The sequence below is a fragment of the Herpailurus yagouaroundi genome, unplaced genomic scaffold (assembly GCF_014898765.1).
Source record: "Herpailurus yagouaroundi ecotype Mexico unplaced genomic scaffold, PumYag 193, whole genome shotgun sequence".
Lineage (NCBI taxonomy): Eukaryota > Metazoa > Chordata > Mammalia > Carnivora > Felidae > Herpailurus > Herpailurus yagouaroundi.
In genome coordinates, this window is record NW_024412424.1 from 9,183,393 (window position 1) to 9,206,053 (window position 22,661).

At 41.3% G+C, this 22,661-nt stretch overlaps 1 protein-coding gene across 5 annotated transcripts in view; it reads left to right on the forward strand.

Moving 5' to 3' along the window:
* Window positions 1–22,661, forward strand: part of LOC121011263 (IQ domain-containing protein F5-like) — a 52,689-nt gene that overhangs the window by 27,063 nt on the left and 2,965 nt on the right. Inside the window, exon 1 of one of the 5 annotated variants that reach the window (XM_040445526.1) lies at window positions 22,301–22,378. The exons of 3 other annotated variants lie outside the window; for them this stretch is intronic. Coding sequence is in view for 1 of the 2 variants with exons in the window: in XM_040445528.1 (XP_040301462.1) it covers window positions 22,451–22,480 (30 nt within the window). In the remaining variant the exon portion in view is untranslated. Of the gene's footprint in view, window positions 1–22,300; window positions 22,481–22,661 lie in introns of those variants that run through there. One more of the 5 variants, XM_040445528.1, reaches the window with a different exon arrangement.

Consider the following 22,661-nt stretch of genomic DNA (forward strand, 5'->3'; position numbering starts at 1 on the left):
ATATTTTCTTCCATTTTGTAGGTTGTTTTTTCCTTTTTCATATAATGACGTTTGGTGCACAAAAGTTTTTAATTCTGTTGACATCCAATTTATCTATTTTTCTTCCATTGCTTATACTTCGGTGCTAGAGCTAAGAATCCATCCACTGCCAAATCCAAGCTCATAAAGTGTTACTCCTGTGTTTTCTTCTCAGAGTTTTATAGTTTTATCTCTTACCTTTGGGACTTCAATCGATTATGAGTTAATATTTGTATATGCTGTGAGACAAGAATGCAACTCCATGCTTTTGCAGAGGGTTACCCAGTTGTCCAGGCAGTGTTTGCTGAAGAGAATATCCTTTCCCCTGAGTCTTGGTGTCCTTGTTGAAAAATCAGTTGAACACAGGGGCTCTTGGGTGGCTCAGTTGGTTAAGCCTCTGACTTTGGCTTAGGTCATGATCTCATGGTTCTTGAGTTCAAGCCTCACACTGGGCTTTCTGCTGAGCCTGCTTCAGATCCTCTGTCCTCTTCTCTCTCTGCCCTTCCCCTGCTCTTGCTCTCTCTTTCTCAAAAAATAAATAAACTTAGAAAATTAAAAAAATAAAAGAAAAATCAATTGAACATAAATCTATAGGTTTATTTCTGGTCTTTCAATTCTAATCCATTGATCTACATATCTAGATAGTACCATACTATCTTGATCACTGTAGCTTTGTAGTAAGCTTTGAAATTGAGAAGTTTGAGTCCTCCAACTTTATCTTTTTCAAGATCATTTTGGCTATTCTGACACCTTGGCAATTCCATCTGAGCTTTCCATTTCTGTAAAAAAAAAAAAGGGCAGTGAGAATGAAAGGTATTGCATTGAATCTGTAAATCAATTTGGAGAATATTAAGTCTTCTGACCCATGAACACAGAATATCTTTCCATATACTTAGGTCTCCTTTAATTTCTTTCAGTGTTTTATAGTTTTAAGTCTACAAGTCCTACACCTGCTTGGTTAAATTTATTCCTAAGTATTTTTATTCTTTTTAAACAATTGCTTAGGTTTATTTACTTTGAGAGAGAGAGAGTGTGTGAATGGGGCAGGTGCAGAGAGAAAGGCGGGGGGGGGGACAGGATTTGAAGCCGGCTCTGTGCTGACAGCGGAGAGCCCGAGGCAGGGCCCAAACCCATGGTTCATCTAACTTGGATGCATTTTAGTTCTCTTTCTTGTTTAATTGCCTTGGTTAAAACTTCCAGTATGATGTTGAATAACAGTGATGAAAGCAGATTATCTTGGTCTTATTCCTCATCTTAGAGAAAAAACTTTCAGTCTTTCACCATTGAGAACAATGTCAGTTGTGGGTTTTCCATAGCTGCCCTTTATCAAGTTGAGAAATTTCCTTCTACTCCTAGGTTATTGAATGCTTTTATCATGAAAAGATACTAGATTTTGTCAATTCTTTTTCTGTATCAATTGAGATGATCATGTGATTTTCCCCTTTATTAACATTGATTTTCATATGTTGCACTTGCCTTCCTCCCATTCCTGGGATAAATCCCATTAGGTCCCATTGTATACCTTTTAATATGTTTTTGGATTTGATTTCCTGATTTTTTTTTTGAGGTTTTTGCATCTGTACTCATAATTGGTATTGGTCCTTAGAGTTTTTTTCTTATGGTATCTTTGTCAGGAGTTGGCATCATGGAAGTGCTGCCCTCAAGGAATGAGTTAGGAAGATTCTCTTCTCTTCTGTTTTTGGGAAGATTGTTAGAAGGAATGGTATCAGTTCTTTAATGTTTTATAAAATTCACTAATAAAGTCGGCTGGCCCTGGCCTTTTCTTTATTAGAAGTTTTTAAACTGTTGATTCAATCTTTTTCCTTGTTACAGTCCCATTCAGATTTTCTATTTCTTCTTCAGTCAGTTTTGGTTGTTTGTGTGTGGCTAGGAATTTGCCCATTTCCCCTTGGTTATCTAATTTGCTGGTATAGCAAATTGTTTGTAAGATTCTCATGATCTTTTTATTCTATAAGGTCCCCACTTTCATTCCTGATTTTACTAATTTGAGTTTTCAGTCTAGCTAAAGGCTTATCAATTCTGTTAGTCTTTTTAGAGAATCAACTTGGTTTTATTGATCTATTGTTTATCTTATTTTCTATTCTGTTCATCTTAGCTCTAATCTTTATTATTTCTGCCCTATTTGCATTTAGTTTGCTCTTCTTTTTCTAGTTTTTTGAGGTGGAAGGTTATTAATTTGAGATATTCTTTTCTTTTAAGTTTATTTATTTAAGTAAAGTATGCCCAATGTGGGGCTCAAACTTATGACCCTGAGATCAAGAGTGACTCTCTTGACTATTCTGAGAGCCACTGAGTCACTGAGTGACTCTCAGTGACTATTCTGACTGAGCCAGCCAGGTGCCCTGAGATATTTCTTCTTTTTTTAATGGAGGCATTCACAGCTATAAATTTCCTTCTGAGCACTGCTTTTGCTATATCCCATCCATTTTGGGATGTTGTGTTTTTGTTTTTAATCATATAAAAGTATTTTCTAATTTTCCTTGGGATTTCTTTTTGACCCACTAGTTATTTAAAAGTATGTTTTTGGGGGCATGCACCTGTGTGGCTCGGTCCGTTAAGCATCCAACTTGAGCTTAGATCATGATCTCCTGGTTTGTGAGTTTGAGCCCTGCATCGCGCTCTGTGCTGGCAACTCAGAGCCCGGATCCTGCTTCAGATTCTGTGTCTCCGTCTCTCTCTGCCCCTCACTCACTCATGCTCTGTCTTTCTCTCTCAAAAATAAATAAACATTAAAAAAAAATTTTTTTAAGTGTGTTTTTAGTAGGGGTTGTCTGGGTGGCTCAGTCATTTGAATGTCTGACTCTTGATTTCGGCTCAGGTCATGATCTCATGGTTTGTAAGATCGAGCTCCACATCAGCCTCGGGCTTCAGGCTCTGGACTAACAACGGTGGAGCCTGCCTGGGATTCTCTTTCTCTCCCTCTCTCTCTCCCCCTCCTCCACTCTTGAACGTGCATACACACTCTCTCTCAAAATAAATATTCTTTTTTTAAAGTGTGTTTTTGGAGCCCCTGGGTGGCTCAGTAGGTTAAGTGTCCAACTTCGGCCCAGGTCATGATCTCACAGTTCATGGATTCGAGCCCCGCGTGAGGCTCTTTTGCTGACAGCTTAGAGCCTGGAGCCTTTTTCAGATTCTGTGTCTCCCTCTCTCTCTGCACCTCCCCAGCTCATGCTTGCACTCTCTCTCTGTCAAAAATAAATAAACTTAAAAAAAATTTTTTTTTAAATAAAGTGTGGTTTTGATTTTCACAGAGTGGTGAATTTTCCAGATTTCCTTCTATTATTTTTATTAACATTCTACTATATATATATATATATATATATATATATATATATATATATATTTCTATTTTCATTCCATGTGGTCAGAGAAGATACTCTGTATGATTTCAACCTTTTTAAATTCATTGAGATTTGTTTTGTAGCCTAATATATGTTCTGTCCTGAAGAATGTTTTACATGCCTTCGAGGAGAATGGTGTTCTGCTGTTGTTGGGAGGGGTGTTCTCTAGATGTCTGTCAGGTCTGGTTGCTATATAGTGATGTCTGAATCTTCTGTTTCCCTAGCATCTTTTGTCTAATTGATCAAATGATTAGTCTCCAACTATTATTGTTGAACTTTCTATTTCTCCACTGATTTCTGTCAGGTTTTGCTTCCTATATTTTGAGACTTTTGTTACTTTCATATATGTTTATAATTATTACTTTTTTTTTGAGAGAGAGAGAGAGAGAGCTTGTGCAAGTGGGGGAGAGGAGCAGAGGGAGGGAGAGAGAATCTTAAGGAGGCTTCACACCCAGCGCAGGGCCCAATGCGGGACTTGAACTCACTGGCCCGAGATTAAGACCTGAGCTGAAATCAAGAGTCAGATGCCTAACCGACTGAGCCACCCAGGCGCCCCTATAATTATAACATATTCTTGATAGATTGACTCTCTTATTACTAGATAACGTCTTTGTTTTTTATACGATTTTTGTCTTAAACTCTACTGTATCTGATATTAGTATATCTACCCAGCTCTCTTTTGGTACGGTTTTCCTGGAGTATCTTTTTCCATCCTTCCTCTTTCAACCTGTTTGTGTTCTTGGATACAAAGAGAGTGTTTTGTAGACAATATAGTTGGACCATGTTTCTTTGTTACAATCTATTCTGTCATTCTCTGCTTTTGATTGGAGAGTTTAAGCTGTTTAATGTAATCATGGATAAGAAAGAACTGACATCTTGCTGTTTTCTATATGTGATATCCTTGTTGTTTTCTTTCTTTTATTTAAAAAAATTTTTTTTAATGTTTATTTTTGAGAGAGAGAGAGACAGAGTACAAGCAGGGGAGGGGCAGAGAGAGAGGGAGACACAGAATCCGAAGCAGGTTCCAGGCTCTGAGCTGTCAGCAAAGAGCCTGATGCAGGGCTCAAACTCATGAACAATGAGATCATGACCTGAGCCAAAGTCGGACGCTTAACTGACTGAACCACCCAGGCACCCCTCTTGTTGTTTTTCAGTTCCTCCTTTACTGCTTTCTTTTGTGTTAAGTTTTCTAGTTTACCATTTTGATTCCTTTTTTGTTTCCTTTACTATATATTTTTAAATTTTTTGTTAGTGTCACTCCAAAGATCACAATTAGCACCTTAAATTACGACAGCCCACTCAAATTAATACAATTTAGTTTCAACTGTATATAAAAACTTTGACCCTGTATTGCTCCCCCTCTCTTATGCTGTTATTGTCCTTACAGATTAATTTATTATTAAGTATTTAATAGTTTGTTGTTGTTGTGGACGGAATGTTTTATCCAACTGAATTTCCATTTGGTTACTATTAATACAGAGAAACACTGCTGATTTTTATATATTTATTTTATGAGGCCACATGCCAAATTTTCTACTATTTCTCATAGACTGTTTTTTCTCATTAGATTCTCTTAGAGTTTCAAAGTATATGATCACATCAGCAACAGAAGGAAATAGTTTTTATTTCCTTTTCAAAACTTATACTAATTTTCCCATCCTGTTGCGTTTGCGGGACCCAAAGCACTGTGCATAATAAGAATGATAGAAGGCATCCCTGTCAGGTTCCTGATTTTATTGGAAATTGTTTTCTTTCTCCTTTCCGTTTAGAATGCTGTTTGCCTGAAACAAAATAAGTCTTCATCAATTTTAAGTAGTTTCTTCCTATTGCAGAGTGTTCCTAAGATCTGCTGAACTTTATAAGCATCCTTTTAGGCATATATTGACTTGGCCAAGTGGCTGTTCATTTTTACTTTGAATTGTTCACTAAGGGCATATGCTAATTCTTCCTGATATTGAGCCATTCCTGGAATAAACTTGATTTAATCCCACTGTACGATTCTTTTGACATTGCTGGATTCTATTTGGTAATGTTTATTTCACATTTTCACATTTATATGGATTAGTGAAATTGGGCTATTACCTTGGTCAGCAAACCACTGTACCTGCCCAAGCAAATCTGGCCAATTTTGGTACAATCCATGACCTAAGAATGGTTTTTACATGTTTAAATGGTTGGGAAAAAATCAAAATAATAATAATATTTTGCAACACTTGAAATTATGTCAGAGTCAAATTTCAGTGTCCATAATAAAGATTTATTGGAACACTACCACACTCATCTATTTACATAATGTCTCTGGCTGCCTTTGTGTTCCAACACAGAGTTAAGTACTTGCAACAGACACCGTATGGCCTGCAAACCTTAAATATAGACTCTTTGGCTCTTTACAGGAAAAGTTTGCCAAACCCTGGTCTGTCTAGCTTTCTTTTTGGCGCCTATCTTTATCAGGTTTGGTGTGAATGTTAAGTTGGCTTCCTGAAAGGAATTGGAGAGTTTTCCCTCTTTTTTCCTATTATGTGGAATCATTTAAATAGATTTGGAATCATCTCCTCTGTAAATGTTAAATGAAACTCAGCCATAAAACCATCTGGTTCCCAGGCAATATTTAATACATAATAAATATAATCTTCTGTGGTAATTGATCTATTCAAGTTTTCAACTTTTCTTGGGTTGATTTTAATAATTTATATTTTGCTAGGAAATCATCCATTTCCTCAATATTTTCAAATTTGGTTAGCCATAAAATTGAACAGAATACTCTCTCCAAATAATTATAAATTTACTGTAGTCCTCAGCTCTCATTTCCTATTTTGTATATTTTTACCCCCTCTCTTTTTTTTAAATCTGGTTCATAGAAGTTTATATATTTTATTAGTCTTTTTCAAATAACCAGTCTTTTTTTTTTTAATGTTTATTTACTTTTGAGAGAGAGAGAGAGAGAGAGAGTACAAGCTGGGGAGGGGCAGAGAGAGAGGGAGATACAGAATCTGAAGCAGGCTCCAGAGTCTGAGCTGTCAGCACAGAGCCTGATGCGAGGCTTAAAATCACAAACTGCGACATCATGACGTGAGCTGCAATCGGACGCTTAACGGACTGAGCCACCCAGGCACCCCTCAAATAAGGGGGTCTTAAGCTTATTTATCTTTCCTGTAATTTTTTTGGGGGGGGGGGGCCGCGTGTCTGTTTCAGTAATTTGAAATTTTATTTCTTTGTATTATCTCCCTTGTCCTCATTTGTTTTGGATTCTTCTATCATTTTTGTTCTTGTTTTTATCTTCATTCAAAGGATGAGTACTGGGTTTCCACATTTTTGGTCTTTCTTCCTTAATAACGAAGGCTTTGTGGCTGTGAGAGTCTGTCCATGTCCAGGCTTCATTAGGAAATAGTCTCTTTTCAGAAAAAAATAACAAGTAGTCTTCTTTTTCTTTTTGCTGTTTCTGTAGTTTGTGGTTTTATTTTGGTTTCACCTTCCATCAAAGGTTTTCCTTAATTTCCAATGAGGTAACACTTTAAACATGTCTAACGTATTTGTTTCTGATATAATTAGACATACTGATTATAATTGTAAATTGAGGGGTGCCTGGGTGGCTCAGTTGGTTAAGTGTCCAACTTCAGCTCAGGTCATGATCTCGCGGTTCGTGAGTTCGAGCCCCACATTGGGCTCTGCAATGGACAGCTCAGAGCCTGGAGCCTGCTTTGGATTCTGTCTCCCTCTCTCTCTGCCCCTCCCCTGCTCACGCTCTGTCTCTCTCTGTCTCAAAAATAAATTAACATTAAAAAATTTTTTTTTAATTGTAAATTAAGCTCTTTTTGCCGGCCAAGTGCATGCCAGCCCTTTGTAAATATTCTTGGATGTATGAAATAAATGATTGCTCTCCGTTTTGAAAGATGTCAAGTTCTGCATGTGTCTGATGAATTTTGTTTGTTATCATTTCTTAGTTCCCCTGTGCCCTTAGTTTTGGCTACAGATGTTGAAATCTCTTATAATAATGATCACATTCTCCCTGCATCTTATACTTCTGGCAGTTTGTTAGTTAATTCTTTTGTCCAGAACACTGACAAATAAAATTTAAGGGGGGCTGAAGGTGGGAGATAAGTGATAAGTATATAAGGAAATTATATTTTCAAAGCTTTAAGTGTTTAGCTATAAGAATTTTTATAAGTGAACTTTTTGGCAACAAAGTCACATAGGGAGGGAAATGTTTCAAAACATTTGTTTTTCTAAAAGCATTTTCCATGGCATCTTATTTTGGCTGATTAGGAGCTCCCTCTAGAGGCTAGAAAAATTGCAGCACCAGGGTTTCTTTCTGTGACTTGTGAGTTCAGTAAGTAACATTTCTGTTTAGGGTTTTTTGCAGGAATCTTTCTAACACACTAGTCATTGTTGGTGAGGGTTAGCATTGTCAAAACTAGACAGTGGGATCCATAAACCCCTTCGTCAGTGCACAGCAATCAGAAATGACCATCTGTCCCAGTTCATGGAAAGCTCATTTATTTGTTGGTTTGTTTTCCTCACTGGAATGTGACCTCCATGCAGGTATGGACTTTCCCTGTCTCACTCTTTGCTTTAACAAATGCCTGTAATAGTACCTGGCACATAGTAGGGGTTCAGTAATTGTTGAATGGATGAGTGAATTTTTGAGCAGAAATTCTTTGCTTAGTGTTGCTTGGAATCCATGACTAGGCCTGGGGCCAAGGGAAGGCACTTGTCCATGAACTAGGGCTGAGTGGCCTGTGCTCAGTGGGATTTATTTCACTGGATTAGACCAAATTAATTTACTCAACACTTATTTATTGAGCATCCACTCTGCCACAAAGTGTTGTAGAGGCTGGGGATCCAACAGTGAAAAAAAGCAGGCAAGATTCCTGTATTTATGGAACAGTTATATAGAGAATGTTTGGATAGTAATGTTTGTTATAGAGAAAAGTTGGATGGGGGGGGGCAGAGCATGCTGGATGGAAAGGAGGTACCACTTTTATAGGGGTGGTCAGATTGTGGGTCACTTCATGATGAAGGAGGCAGGGAGGAAGCTATACAAGTATCTGGGGGATGGGAGGTGTCAAGGAGCTGAAGCAAGAATGTCCCTGTCATGTTCGAGTGACACTAGGGAGGCTGGTATGGCAGAAGCAGAGTAAGAGAGGAGGACAGGAAGGAAGATGAAGTCAGAAAGATAAATTTAGGAGATACACCGCAGAGATGTGAAATACTAGAGAGGATGTTTGGGATCTTTCCAGCAAGGGGAAGAACCTTGTAAGTCAAGGGCAAGAGTGAGGCTGGGCTTTCCCACAGACGTCTGTACTTCCAAAAGTGGCTTCCAGGCTGCCTAATCAGAGATCATTTGCTTGCAAAGAGTCTGATCATGACCATGGTTGACAGATCCTAAGGTGGTGATGATGTGGCCGACATGTCAGGAGATGGGAGGTGTGCTAGGATGGCACAGGGTATATAAGGAAGGCCACGGAACCAGATTCTTGCTGAACTAAGCTAAATTAAGAAGAGAATGCCCTTAGACCCCAAGGGTGAGGGGTGCAGGGACCATTACTCTCTCTCAGCTCTTGTCCTCAGGGCATCTGGTCAGTGTTACCCAAACTGCCGCCACCACCCTCCACTGACCAATGAAAACCTTGAAAATGAAAATTCTTGGGGTGCCTGGGTGGCTCAGTCAGTTAAGCACCTGACTTCAGCTCAGGTCATGATCTCACAGTTTGTGAGTTCAAGCCCCATGTCAGGCTTTTTGCTGACAGCTCGGAGCCTAGAGCCTGCTTCAGATTCTGTGTCTCTGCCCCTCTCCTCTCTGCCCCTCCCCCACTTGCTCTCTCTCTCTCTCTCTCTCTCTCTCTCTCTCAAAAATAAATAAACATTAAAAATAAAAGAAAATGAAAACTCTTGAAACCTGCCAACATCTGCTGATTCCAGAAAGGAGCAGTCTCCATTTGAGATAACAGAACAAGATTGACTTTCTGGACACTGAAAAGATTCTCTGCAGCTTCATCCTATTTTTTTGGACTCTTTAATACCGTTTCACAGACTGCTAATCATGCTGAGCTTTCTAGTGTGAGTGGGGGTGACAAGGGCACCGCCCCGGACTCTACTGCCTGGGCGGGGTGGAGCATGCCCTGTTGCCAGCACTTCTGCTGCATCTGGATGAATGTCGTACTCTGCAGGCTCGGCTCCAGATGCAGAGCCTGGCTGCAGTCAGTACTGTCAGTGGGCCTGATCACCTGACTGGGAATTGTCACGTTATGGTCACTCATCCAATGCTGCCTTAAGATGAGGCTCAGGCCCCATATGCACAACTAATGATGGTATCTGATGGAGTGGCCTGAGCCCCTGAGAAATCTTAGTGGATACATGAAAGGGGATGAAGCTGTAGCAGAATGACCTTGTCGTGGCAGACTTGCACACATGCACATAGGTTACAAAAGGCAAAAGCTTGAACCACAGTGAATCCAAGTCTTTGACCGGACACGTTGGGATCCTCCTGGAATGGAGGAAGATGAGGGAGCAGAGGGCATGTCAGGAGCTGCTGTCTTCCCTGGGAGGCTGTTATGAGACCGTTGCCATCTCCCCCTGGGTTCTGAAGAAGAGCAGGGCTCTTTGCCCTGCCCCCCCCCCCCCATAGAACTGCAGAATATAAAGCCACCCAGCAGTAGCTTAGATTGGGCCCCTCGGCAATGACTTGAACTGCAGTCATCTGGCCCTTTTATTTCATATCTTTCCTGTTGTCGCATGGAGACAAGAACCACAGGGACATGGCGCTTTGAATAATCTTGCTTTCACTGTCTACCAGAGTGATAAACTGTCTGAATCAAAAGTGGCCCACTGCATCCTTACCAGCAAGCCCAGTCAGGCGTTGGCCTTGGTTTTCCCTTGTCATGTGTCTTGAGGGTGTTTGATAGAAAGCCATGCACCAGGTGCAGTTTATCTGTCTTGGTTACTATGAAGCATCTGGGCTGGGAGAGCTGCAAGTTAAAATGCTCACCTTGTGGGGCGCCTGGGTGGCGCAGTCGGTTAAGCGTCCGACTTCAGCCAGGTCACGATCTCGCGGTCCGTGAGTTCGAGACCCGCGTCGGGCTCTGGGCTGATGGCTCAGAGCCTGGAGCCTGTTTCTGATTCTGTGTCTCCCTCTCTCTCTGCCCCCCCCCCCCCGTTCATGCTCTGTCTCTCTCTGTCCCAAAAATAAATAAAACGTTGAAAAAAAAATTTTTTTAAAAAGCAGGTTCATAGGTGGAATTAAATACATTAAATGCATCTACCAAATGTTTATAATAGGGACAGCTAAAGCAAAGTAACAAATTCGAAAACAAAAAGGTGAAGGTATATCAGGCAAACTCTCAACAAAAGAAAGCTATTGCAACATAGAATAGAATAAATAGGACATAAAGTGGAATTTAAACACTGGAAGGACTAAAAGTGTTTTATACTAGGGGTCAGCAAACTGTGGCCCACTGGCCAGTCCAACCAACTGCCTGTTTTTATAAAAAATGTTTTTTTAGGACACAGCCACTCTTGTCTGTTTACATATTGTGTATGGCTGCTGTGGAGCTACAATGGCAGGGTTGAGCAGTTGCTACAGAGACTAGATGGCTGGCAGAGCGCAAAATATTTACTATCTGGCTCTTGGCAGTTCCTGTTTTTGTTTTTGTTAAGTTTATTTATTTTGAGAGAGAGAGTGCACGCATGTAGTGGGGTGGGGGGAGAGAGAGGGAGAGAGAATCCCAAGCAGGCCCCATTGCTCAGCACAGAGCTGGAAGGGGCTCAATCTCATGAATTGTGAGATCATGACCTGAGCCAAAAACCAAGAGTTAGTCGTTTAACCATTTGAACCACGCAGGCGCTCCGCAGGTCCTTTTTTAAACCAATGAAAGGAACATTATTCCAAGAAGCCATAATAACTGGGAATGTGTATGTATTCAACAACATAACTTCAAAATGTGTAAATAGGAGCACCTGGGTGGCTTAGTCAGTTAAGCATCCAGCTTCGGCTCAGGTCATGATCTCGAAGTTCATGGGTTGGAGCCCTGCATCAGGCTCTGTCCTGACAGCTTGGAGCCTGGAGCCTGCTTCGGATTCTGTGTCTCCTTCTCTCTCTGCCCGTCCCCCACTTGCACTCTCTCTCTCTCTCTCTCTCTCTCTCTCTCTCAAAAATAAACAAACATTTAACTTGTAGAAAAAAAACAAAAAGCTGATAGAGTTACAGAGACAAGTAGAAAATTCTACACGTATACTTATCCTGGACATTCACAGGATAAAGTGGACCAAAAAAAGATAATATTTGAAATAGCTATTGGATATATGTGGAACCTTGGGGTTTTTTTGTTTGTTTGTTTGTTTTTTTAATTTTTTTTCAACGTTTATTTATTTTTGGGACAGAGAGAGACAGAGCATGAACGGGGGAGGGGCAGAGAGAGAGGGAGACACAGAATCAGAAACAGGCTCCAGGCTCTGAGCCATCAGCCCAGAGCCCGATGCGGGGCTCGAACTCACGGACCGAGAGATCGTGACCTGGCTGAAGCCGGACGCTTAACCGACTGCGCCACCCAGGCGCCCCTGTGGAACCTTGTTTTTAAGCACACAACACTATCAGCAAACATTCTTGGGGCACCTGGCTGGCTCAGTCGGTGGAGTATATGACCCTTGATCTTGGGGTTGTAAGTTTGAGCCCCACATTGGGTGTAGAGATTGAAATTTTTTTAATCTTAAAAAAGAAAAAAATTCTCGTGCCCTGAAGTTCGAATTGTAAAAAGTAGAGACAGTTGAAAAGGGAGTAGCAGAGCTGAGGCTCATGCCTAGACATGTGAGGGTTATGAGCGGTGGTGGCCAAGCCCCAGTTCCTCAGTAATCAATGTTACAAGGCAGGGAAAAGAAAAAGAATAAAGATCATAAAGAAATGGTGGTAGCAAGAAAAGTTAGGACATAAAAATTAACCAAACTGGAGAAAGTGGCCCAGAGTGAGTTCTGCAAAAGCCCTGCAGAGCCCAAAGCTGCCTTGAATTCCAGCCGCATCTTCAAGATGCTCCATTTTATGACCATTTCTTTACATGCATCTCCAGAACATCCTCTTCCTTATATTTGCTTCCATCACATGAGCTAGCCCAAGGGAATCCATGAAGGGAAACAAAGTAAAATCTCCTCCTGACCATGTCACCACAGCCATGACCCAGTGCCATGGCAGACATATACATAGATGGTTGGGGAAAAGCCCAGGAAGGAAGTCGTGATGGACCTTGTCCTTCCAGTTGGCATTGGCTGCCATAGAAAATCTTGAGGTGGCTGGCTTGCTATGGAAGAAAATTAAGGCACCAGCCCTGAGGTATTAAACCTTTGGATACCTGGGTTTCCTGTACCATCTCATGTAGTAAGGAGCAAGGATTTTATATACTGGGCTGCAGTGCTCAAATTTTGTTCCTCACGTACAATATCTAAAAAATAAAAAGGACCAACAGTGTGTCTGTGAAGCACGGAGGAGAGCTGGAGAGATACGTGCTGAGTGGCATCTAGATTTAGCTGGGAAGGACATCTTCAAGTACCCACAGAAGAAGAGGAAAGAAAGCTGACCCAAAGACAAGGGATCATCAAAAACATGTGCAGGGCTGGCTAGAAAGAAAAGAAAACTTTGGACCAGTATTCCTTATGAACTCTGATGCAAAAATCCTAAAAAATACTAGCAAACTGAATTCAGCAGCATATTAAAAGCTTTATACACATGACCAAGTGGGATTCATTCCTGAAATGCAAGAATGGTTCAACATACATAACCCATCAATGTAGTACACCACATTAACAGAATGAAGGGGAAAAAACCACACGATCATTTCAATTAATGCAGAAAAAGCATTTGACAAAATTCAGTACCTTTTCATGATAAAAACACTGGGCAAACTAAGAATAGAATGAAACTAAGTCAACATAATAAAAGCTATATATGAACATCACAGTGAACATGGTACTCAATGGTGAAAGACTAAAAGCTTCTCTAAGGTCAGGAACAAGATAAAGATGTCTGTTTTCACCACTTCTGTTCAACATAGTGTTAGCCAGAGCAATTAGGCAAGAAATTTAAATAAAAGGCATCCAAATGGTAAAGGAAAACATAAAATTATCCCTGTTCACAGATGATATTATATGTAGAAAACATTAAAGATTCTACTAACTGTGATAACTAATAAATTAATTAAGCAAAGTAGCAAGATGCCAAGTCAATGATAGAAAGCAGTTGTTCCCGGTAAACTAACAATGAGCAGTCTGAAAAGGAAATTACAAAATTCATTTGCAATAGCATAAAAAATAATAAAACAGGGACAAACATAACCAAGAAAATGAAAGACAAGTGTTCAATGAAAACTACAAAACATTGCTGAAAATAATTAAAGAAGACAAAAATAGATGGAAACACACCCCATATGCATGGATTGGAAGACTTAAGGTAATCTATAGATTCAACACCATCTCTATCAAAGTTCAAAAGACATTTTTTGGCAGAAATAAAAAAAGTCCATTCTAAAATTCATATGGACTCTCAAAGAACTCTGAATAGCCAAAACAGCCTTGAAAAGGAAGAACAAAACTGAAGGACTCACACATTCTTGATTCCTGATTTCAAAAGTTACTACCAAACAAACAAACAAACAAACAAACAAAACATTAAAAAAAGTTACTACAGTGTTACAGTAATCAAAGCACTGTGGTACCAGCATAAAGACAGACGAATGGAATAGAACAGAGAGCCCAGAAATAAACCCTCACTTATGTAGTCAAGTAATTTTTGACAAGGATGCCAAGACCACTCAAAAGAGAAAGGAAACTTTTTAAAAAATGGTGCTGGGAAAACTGTATCTTCACATGCCAAAGAAGGAAATTAGACCCTTATCTAACACCTATAGTAAAAAATTAATTCAAAGTGGATCAAACACCTGAATGTAAGACCTAAAACTCTCAGAAGAAAGCACGGGGCAAAAGCTGCACAACATTCGACTTGGCAGTGATTTCTTGGATGTGGCACCAAAGATACAGGAAACCAAAAAATAGACAAATTGAGCTATAATTTTGTGTATCAAAAGACACTATTGTCAGAGTAAAATGGCAGCCCACAGAATGGGGAAAAATACTTGAAATCATGTATTTGATTAGGAGGTTAATATCTAGACTATATAGAGAACTAAAATTCCGTAAGAAACAGCCCAATTTGAATAAGGACTTGAATAAGTGTTTCTCCAAAGAAGACATACAAATGGTCAATAAATACACGTAAAAATGCTCAACATCACTGATCATTAGGGAAATGCAAATCAAAACTACAGTGAGACACACCTTACATTCATAAGGATGGATACTATTAAAAAAAAAAAAAAAAAAAAAACCAGCAGAGGCACCTGGGTGGCTCACTCGGTTGAGCATCCGACTTGGGCTCACGTCATGATCTTGCAGTTAGTGAGTTGGAGCCCCACCTCAGGCTCGCTGCTGTCAGCCAGTCAGCGCAGAGCCTGCTTCAGATCCTCTGTCTCCCTCTTTCTGCCCCTCCCTCACTTGCACTCTCTCTCAAAAAAAAAAAAACACAAAAAAACCCACAAATAACAACTGTTGGGGAGGATGTAGAGAAATTGGAACCCTCGTGCACTGTTGGTGGGGATGTCAAATGGTGCAGCCATCATAGAAACAGCTCAGTGAACGCTCAAAAAATTAAAAATAGAATTTACCATGTGATCTAGCAATCCCACTTCTGGGTATATGCCCAAAAGAATTGAAAATGAGTCTCAAAAAGATATTTGTACACCCATGTTTATGTCAGCAATTTTCACAACAGTTAAAATGTGAAAGCCACCCAAGTGGCCATTGGCAGATGTATGAATAAACAGAATGTGGTATATACACGCAATGGAACATTATTCAGCCTTTAATGGGAAAGAAATTCTGACACATTCTACAGCATGGATGAACCTTAAGAACATTATGTTAAGTGAAGTAAGTCATTCACAGAAAGAAATGATTCCATGTATATGAGGCACCTCAAGCAGTCAAATTCATAGGACAGAAATTTTAACTTGAAAATGAGTAAACTGCTGATAACCACAACATAGGTGAATCTCAAAAATGTTATGCTAGGAGTGCCTGGGTGGCTCAGTCGGTTAAGCGTCTGACTTTGGCTCAGGTCATGATCTTGCAGTTCATGAGTTCGAGCCATGCATGGGGCTCTGTGCTGACAGCTCAGAGCCTAGAGCCTGCTTTGAATTCTATGTCTCCCTCTCTCTCTGCTCTTCCCCTGCTCACACTCTGTCTCTCTCTCACAAAAATATTTTTAAAATGTTATGCTAAATGAAAGAAGCCAGGCGTTAAAGAGTACTTACAGGATGATCCCATTTATATAAAGTTAGAAAACTGGCAAAAGGAAAATACAGGTAAAATAATTCAGAATAGAATTTACATCTAGGTATAAAAGGTCTATGCCTGCAAACAGCACAAAGAGACAGAGAAATTTGCTATATCTTGTTTTGGAACGGTGGTTACCTGGAAATACAGAATTGTGAAAACTCATCAAACACCATTAAGAAGCACTTAATAAAACCACAAAGAATAAGGTTGTTCTCTATGGACTGACATGGAAGGTGTAAGTAAAACAAATTGAATTGCACAACATGGTCCCTGTCTAGATACATATTCTATGTATGTGTTATAAAGGCGTTATTTTTTCTTAATTTTTTTCATTAAAATTTTTTTTAATGTTTATTTTTGAGAGAGAGAACGAGCATGTGTGAGGTGGGGGAGGGTCACAGAGAAAGGGAGATGGAGGATCCGAAGCAGGCTCTGTGCTGACAGCTTGAACTCACAAACCCAAGAGTCATGACCTGAGCTGCAGGCAGACACTTAACTGACTGAGCCACCAAGGTGCCCCTATTTTATTTTATTTTATTTTTAATTTTTTTTCATCTTTATTTATTATTGAGAGAGACAGAGCATGAGCGGGGAAGGAACAGAGAGAGAGAGAGACAGAATCTGAAGCAGGCTCTAGGCTTCCAGCTGTCAGCACAGAGCCCGACACGGGGCTTGAACCCACAAACCGTGACATCATAACCTGAGCCGAAGTCGGACGCTTAACCGACCAGGCCACCCAAGTGCCTCAAGGTGCCCTTATTTAAAAGAAAAAATGTTTATTTATTTATTTTTGAGAGACACAGAGAGAGAACAGGGGAGGAACAGAGAGAGAGGAGAGAGAGAATCCCAAGCAGGCTCCACACTGTCTGTGTAGACCCCAACGTGGGACTCAAACCCATGAACCATGAGATCATGACCTGAGCTGAAATCAAGAATCGATGCTCAACCAACTGTGCCACCCAGGTGCCCCTAAAGACCTTATTTTTAAAGGGGGGAGGATAAGGGAAATAAACACTATAAAAATTTAACAATCATCTTTGATGAGGATAGTGGTGGCTGGGCATCCCCCATGGCTGGGTCTGCCCTTGTATGTACCAATAAAGGCTGTCTACACATTTGGCAGTTACGTGGATTTGAGAAGGGACCACTTCCTTTCCTTTTTCCTTCTCCTTCCTCAGGCAAGTTCTGCTTTTTCTAGCCCCTGACCCTAACTTTGTATTACCTTGATTCCTTTTAGTATGGGGCCAGGTTTTTTATGTCTTTGCATACAACAAACAGGTCCCAGTTTTGTTCTGTTAGGTACTGGAATTTGGCTTATCACTATTTGACTTCTTTTCTCTCACAAAGCTGGTGCTCCATCATTTGGGCTTTCAGGCAGACTTAGGTTGGCAGTTCTTGGGTTGTGTCTCAGATCAGCTTCATCCCTCTGATCACTGTCTCTCTCTCTGAATGTCTGTCTCTCTGTCTGTCTCTGCCTCTCTCACACGCACGCATGCACACACAGTTGTAGATATGGCATGGATGTTCCTATGTCATAATTGATAATCATAATGGTCCTATCGCTTCCCATTGCTGCGCTGACTCCGCCTGTTTTTTCCTCCCCGCAACAGTGTCCACATCGCCACTTTAGCAGGGCTCATCATCCCCTTTTCTCTACCCTTCCCCTTCCCCTCTTCTCTCCTCCATTATGCTCAGATAACATTCCCCATGCTTTTTGCCTCTCTGTTCTCTCAAACTCCTGTCTGAATTAGGACTCCTTCAGTTGCAAATGACAGAAAACTGACTTGGCTTAAGCAAAAGAGACTTTACTGCTTCACTTAAAACTTACGGGGTGTATTACTTTATGTGGCTGCTGCAACGAATTACCACAAACATGGGAGCTTAAAACAACAGAAATTTGTTCTCTCTCAGTTCTGTAGGCTGGAGTCTGAAATCAAGGTAATCAGGAGAGCCATACTCCCCCAACAAGTTCTAGAGAATTCCTTCCTTGCCTCTTCCAGTTTCTGCTGTGACCTCTGCCGTGACCTCTGCCTACATCCTGACATTGCCTTCCCTTTTGTGTCTCTCTCAAAACTCCCTCAGCACCTCTCTGATGAAGCGTGTGCGTGCGATGATGAAGCGTGCGTGTGATCGCATTATCCCATATAATCCAGGATAAGCCCCTCCTCACTAGACCCTTCACTTAATCCCATCTTTTACGGTAGGAGGTCACTTTCCCAAGTTCCAGAGATTTGATGTGGTTATCTTTTGGAGGCCCATTTTTCAAGGGGCAGATGTGGCTCAAGCTGCAGCTAGATTCTGGACCCCAGACAGTATTACCGGGTCCCTCCTTGATTCCTGTTTTATCTGTCTGGTCTGCAAAGCTAGGTGGAGCTTAAAATAGAGAATGCCATGATATAGGAAACCCTAGCCTACCTCATGCTCAGTCAACCTGATGGCCACTTATGGAAATCTATCACATAGAAGAGGGCCTGGGTCGAGGCCACCCTAAGCCTCTGCTCCTGATGACAGATCTGGCAAATCTCCTCTCTGAAATAGACCCTAGGGTTCAGGCTCACTGGGATGGGAATAGAGACAGGGAACATGTTCTAACACGTGTCCCCAGGGAGTATAGAAATTGGGCTTTATTTTTCTGCATCCCTTGCCCAGGCATCTCCACTCAGGGTAGGACAACAGAGTCTGGCTGTAGCCAGAGCCAGCAGGGAAGGTCAGAGCAAGAGCTGAGAAGCAACATCTGTGCATGCAGCCTCCCTCCCCAGGGGCTGAGTGACAAAGCATTCCTCCCTTCTGCTGGCCACTTCCTGGGAAAACCAGGCATGGAAGCCATAAAACAGTATCGCGGTAAGTCCAGGCATATTAGAAATTATGATAAATGTAATCTGCAGTATTCATCTATTAAAAATACAGAGTTTCTTGCTGGATCAAAAGACACCTGTATTTTGTTGCCCACTCTGCGCCTGAGCTGTTGCTAGCCACGCGCACTCCCCACTGCTCTCCCATGGGCCAGCAGGCGGTGGGGGGTAAGGTGAGCCCACCGCTCACCTTACATGGGCAGGTGCTGCAGAGGGAGGGCCAGATCCGGGCTGAGCGAGGCCTTGCACTTGACAGGTGAGCTCTGAGGTTGAGAAAATGGATTCCAGTGAACCGGAGACCCGGACAATGGAAACGAAGGGAGACCAAAGGAGTGTTTGAAAATCTCCTTCCAGACAAGCTTGTGTTGCTTCTGGAGTATCCCTTGGAGCAGAAGACTTCTGAACCCTGAACTCTGCAAAGCCTGGAGAAGACATACCACCTCCCCCAGCAGGACACAGAGGTTCACCAGGGGTGGTGTGAACTCATTGTTAGGCACAAATACACAAAAGCTTACCAAGATGTGGAGAGATTCTTCCTTGAGGTTCAGGCCATGGGCATATACATGTACCGGGGAGCTGATGGTGAGTGAGGATGCCAGACAGTCGCAGATCGCCCGCAGGTGCTTTGAGCTGAGCAAGGAGCAGGTGGACAGATCCTCAGCTGAGGTGGTGGCTGAGATGTTGTCCTGAAGAGGAAAGATCACAGTTCATGCATCTACTCCTAGGTCTGGTGGGAGCAGGATGGCAATGACCCTGGACATCAAAGAAAGGGTCATGGGGCTGCTATAGCCAGCAACTAGTAGAAGCATCCAGGTCTTGGTGCTTCTCCTTCCAGAGGCTTCTCTCCCTAGAGCTCAGCTACTGCGTGGTGCCTTTGCCCCCTGCCCCGAACTTGCCACCTCAAGATACTGAATCTGAACTGGATCTCTTCTGTTAAGGCAGTTCTTTCACACAGATGATGAAAACTGTCAGAGATACATCAGAAAACCTGCTGAACATTTTGCATGGATCCCCTCAGCATATGGCTGCACTAGATATTTCTAGAATTCCAGGAAGTCACAGAGATTCTGTATACTGGGACTAGTGAACACCATTTGATATTCTTCTCTGGGTCATTTCAGAAAGATTCTGCAGAATTATTTTGATGGATAGGTCTGTTGTTTAGATTTTTCCAAAACTTTTAAACCCTTGCTAAAAGGGCAGGGTAAGAATCCAAGATGTATTGATAATGAAACATAGTGGATTACTATTTTTATATTCCTGTGTGCTTCTGAATTTAATACTGTTTTAAAAAAGAGAAGAATGGTGTTACCCAAGAGGTATCCTCTGCAAGCTGGTTCTGTCCCTCTCCTGCCCACCAGTCTCCTTGTCACTTTCCTGGATGGTTCCAGGAGCATGAAGGGTGTGCTCCTGCCCTGATGAGGCACAGCTGGAGCCTGTGGGGCTGTCACCCCTTCCACGAGCACACATACAAGGAAACCAAGCTTGCATGTCCGGAAGGAGGACGGTGTGAAACCATGAGAGAGAGGCCGTAGTGGTCTGTGCAGTCCTGAGATTGTGCCATGGGCTGCGATGAATGAGAATGGTTTTGAGCCTGGTTCCAGGCTGTGTTCACCTGGCTCTGCATCTGGCCTGTGGGGGTAAGTGTGGCTTTAACACATTCCATCATTAGAAGCTCTTGGTCAGAATTCTCTACTGGTGACTGTTATTCTAGAAGGTTTACTGGGGGGGGGGGGGGGTTGGTGCTGCTCTTCACTGTTACATGTGCTCTACGTATGACTGTATGTGCTTTGTTTACAAATCCTTTGGTACAAGAATCAAATTTTGATTTTTGAATTTTAATAAATGCAAGAATGCTGAAAAAAGACACCTGTATTTTGTTAACAAAACGTGATGGAAGTTGAAAATAAGGCAGTGGATAAAAATATAGCAGGGGTTCAACTTGTTAAAATCACTGTGTTGTACACCTGAAACTAATTTAACCTTGTGTATCAATGTACTTCGATTTAAAAACACACAAATGATCCAGGAGAGACTTCCACTTCTGATAATGCTGTGATAAGTAATTAGGATTAATTACTGGAAAATACTGGAGAATACTGGAAGAACTGATCAAAATATATATTTTTTTAATTATGCTTGAATGGATTGAAAAGTAACAATATAGGAGCTCCTGGGTGGTTCTGTCCATTAAGCATCCGACTTCGGCTCAGGTCATGATCTCGTGGTTCGTGGGTTTGAGTCCTATGTCAGGTTCTGCGCTGACAGCTCAGAGCCTGGAGCGTGCTTTGGATTCTGTGTCTGCCTCTCTCTCTCTGCCCCTCCCTCGCTTATGCTCTCTCTCTCAAAAATAAATAGACTTTTAAAAAAAGGAAAAAAATTAACAATATAGTAAAAAATTTCTGGGCCGTGATCTAAACTACGAAAGAAATTAAAAGATGCAAGCCTGGCATTTGGAGATTGTCCAACACCTATATCTCCAAGCAGGTGCTTCCCGTGCCTTCCATGTGTCCCTCCCACCTCTGCCTGCATCTTCCAGCCTACACCTGTCTTCCCCTACCCCCTCATCCTGTTAACTTCACACTAACACCTTCCAACCTTAGATGGCCTCCTCTCTACATACCCCCTTTTTGTGGCTTTATTAAGTGCTTCTTAATAGAGTTTGATGAGTTTTCATAATTCTGTATTCCCTGATAACCACCATCCAAAATAAGGTAAGCAAATTTCTCTTTCTTTGTGCTGTTTGCAGGCAACACTTCTTACATTTTACCCCCAGATGTCAACTCCATTCTGAATTATCTTATCTATTGTTTAGTTTTGCCTGTTTTCTAACTTTATATAAATGGAATCATCCTGTGGATGCTCTTTGATGTCTTTCATTTAGCATAATGTTTTTTGAGGTTCATCTGTTATCGTGTGTATCAGTAGTTTGTTCACTTTTATTACCGTCTGTTATTTCATTAAATGAATATACCACAATTTCTTTGTCAAGTCACCTGTTGGTAAACACTAGGGTTGTTTCCAACGTTGACCTCTTTGAATAAAGTTGCTATGAACAGGCACGCACAGCTCTTTTGCAGACATGTGTTTTCATTTCTCTTGTATAAATACCTATGAGTAGAACTGCAGAGTTATAGGGTGGATATATGGTTAACTTCATTAGAAACTGCCAAACCCCTTTCCAAATGCTATTTCTAACCCCCACCAGCAGTGTTATTAGAGATTCAACTGCTGTGTGTCTTTGCCAATATTTGGTGTTGTCAGTATTTTTTATTTTCGTCATTCTCTAAGGTATCTTAATATGGTGCAGATTTTCCTTTCCCTCATGACTAATGATGTTGGGTATCTTTTCGTGTGCTTTCCAGCCATTCATAAACCTTTTGTGAAGCATTTAAGATTTTGCTCCAAACTCCTTGTTTCTAATGCTTATTTGGTTCCATTATTTGTTTGAACTGAAATGCGTGTAATTGAATTCTCTATTAATAAATGTTTAAATTGTCTCAACTTTATGTTTTTACCAACTAGCCAGAAATGACTGTCTCTATATACACTTTGGTGCCAGTGGGCCAGTATTTTCAGTGTGCTGCCTTTTTAGCCAAATTTTGGGCATTTGACGTAGGAAAGAGTGGGAGGATTTCCACATTTTCACCAAAACAAACTCTACATCTGGAACCATCCTGTTGCCTGAGTCATAGGTACACTTATGACATCATAACCCTGTCTCCTTCTTCCCTCTTCCTGCCGGGCTGTGGCTGGGAGAGCACAGACCTGGGGGCAGTGAAAACATTGAGCTCCTAATCATGGGGAATTTAGGGGATTGCAGACTGGAGGGGATTTGAACCATTTATGTCCCAAGTCATGGGCATTTGGTTTTGTGTAAGAGAGAGCCACCCAAAGTTACAGTCAGGGGAAGGTGGATTTGCACAGTTAACTCAGGGTGCCAGTCCTACATTTAGGGTCTCTGGGCAAGGCAGGAGGTTGAGTGTTTGGTGGATTTGGCACAAAGTTGTACAAAGAGCACCTATCGATACCTTTCCCCTCTAAACTCTGATTACAG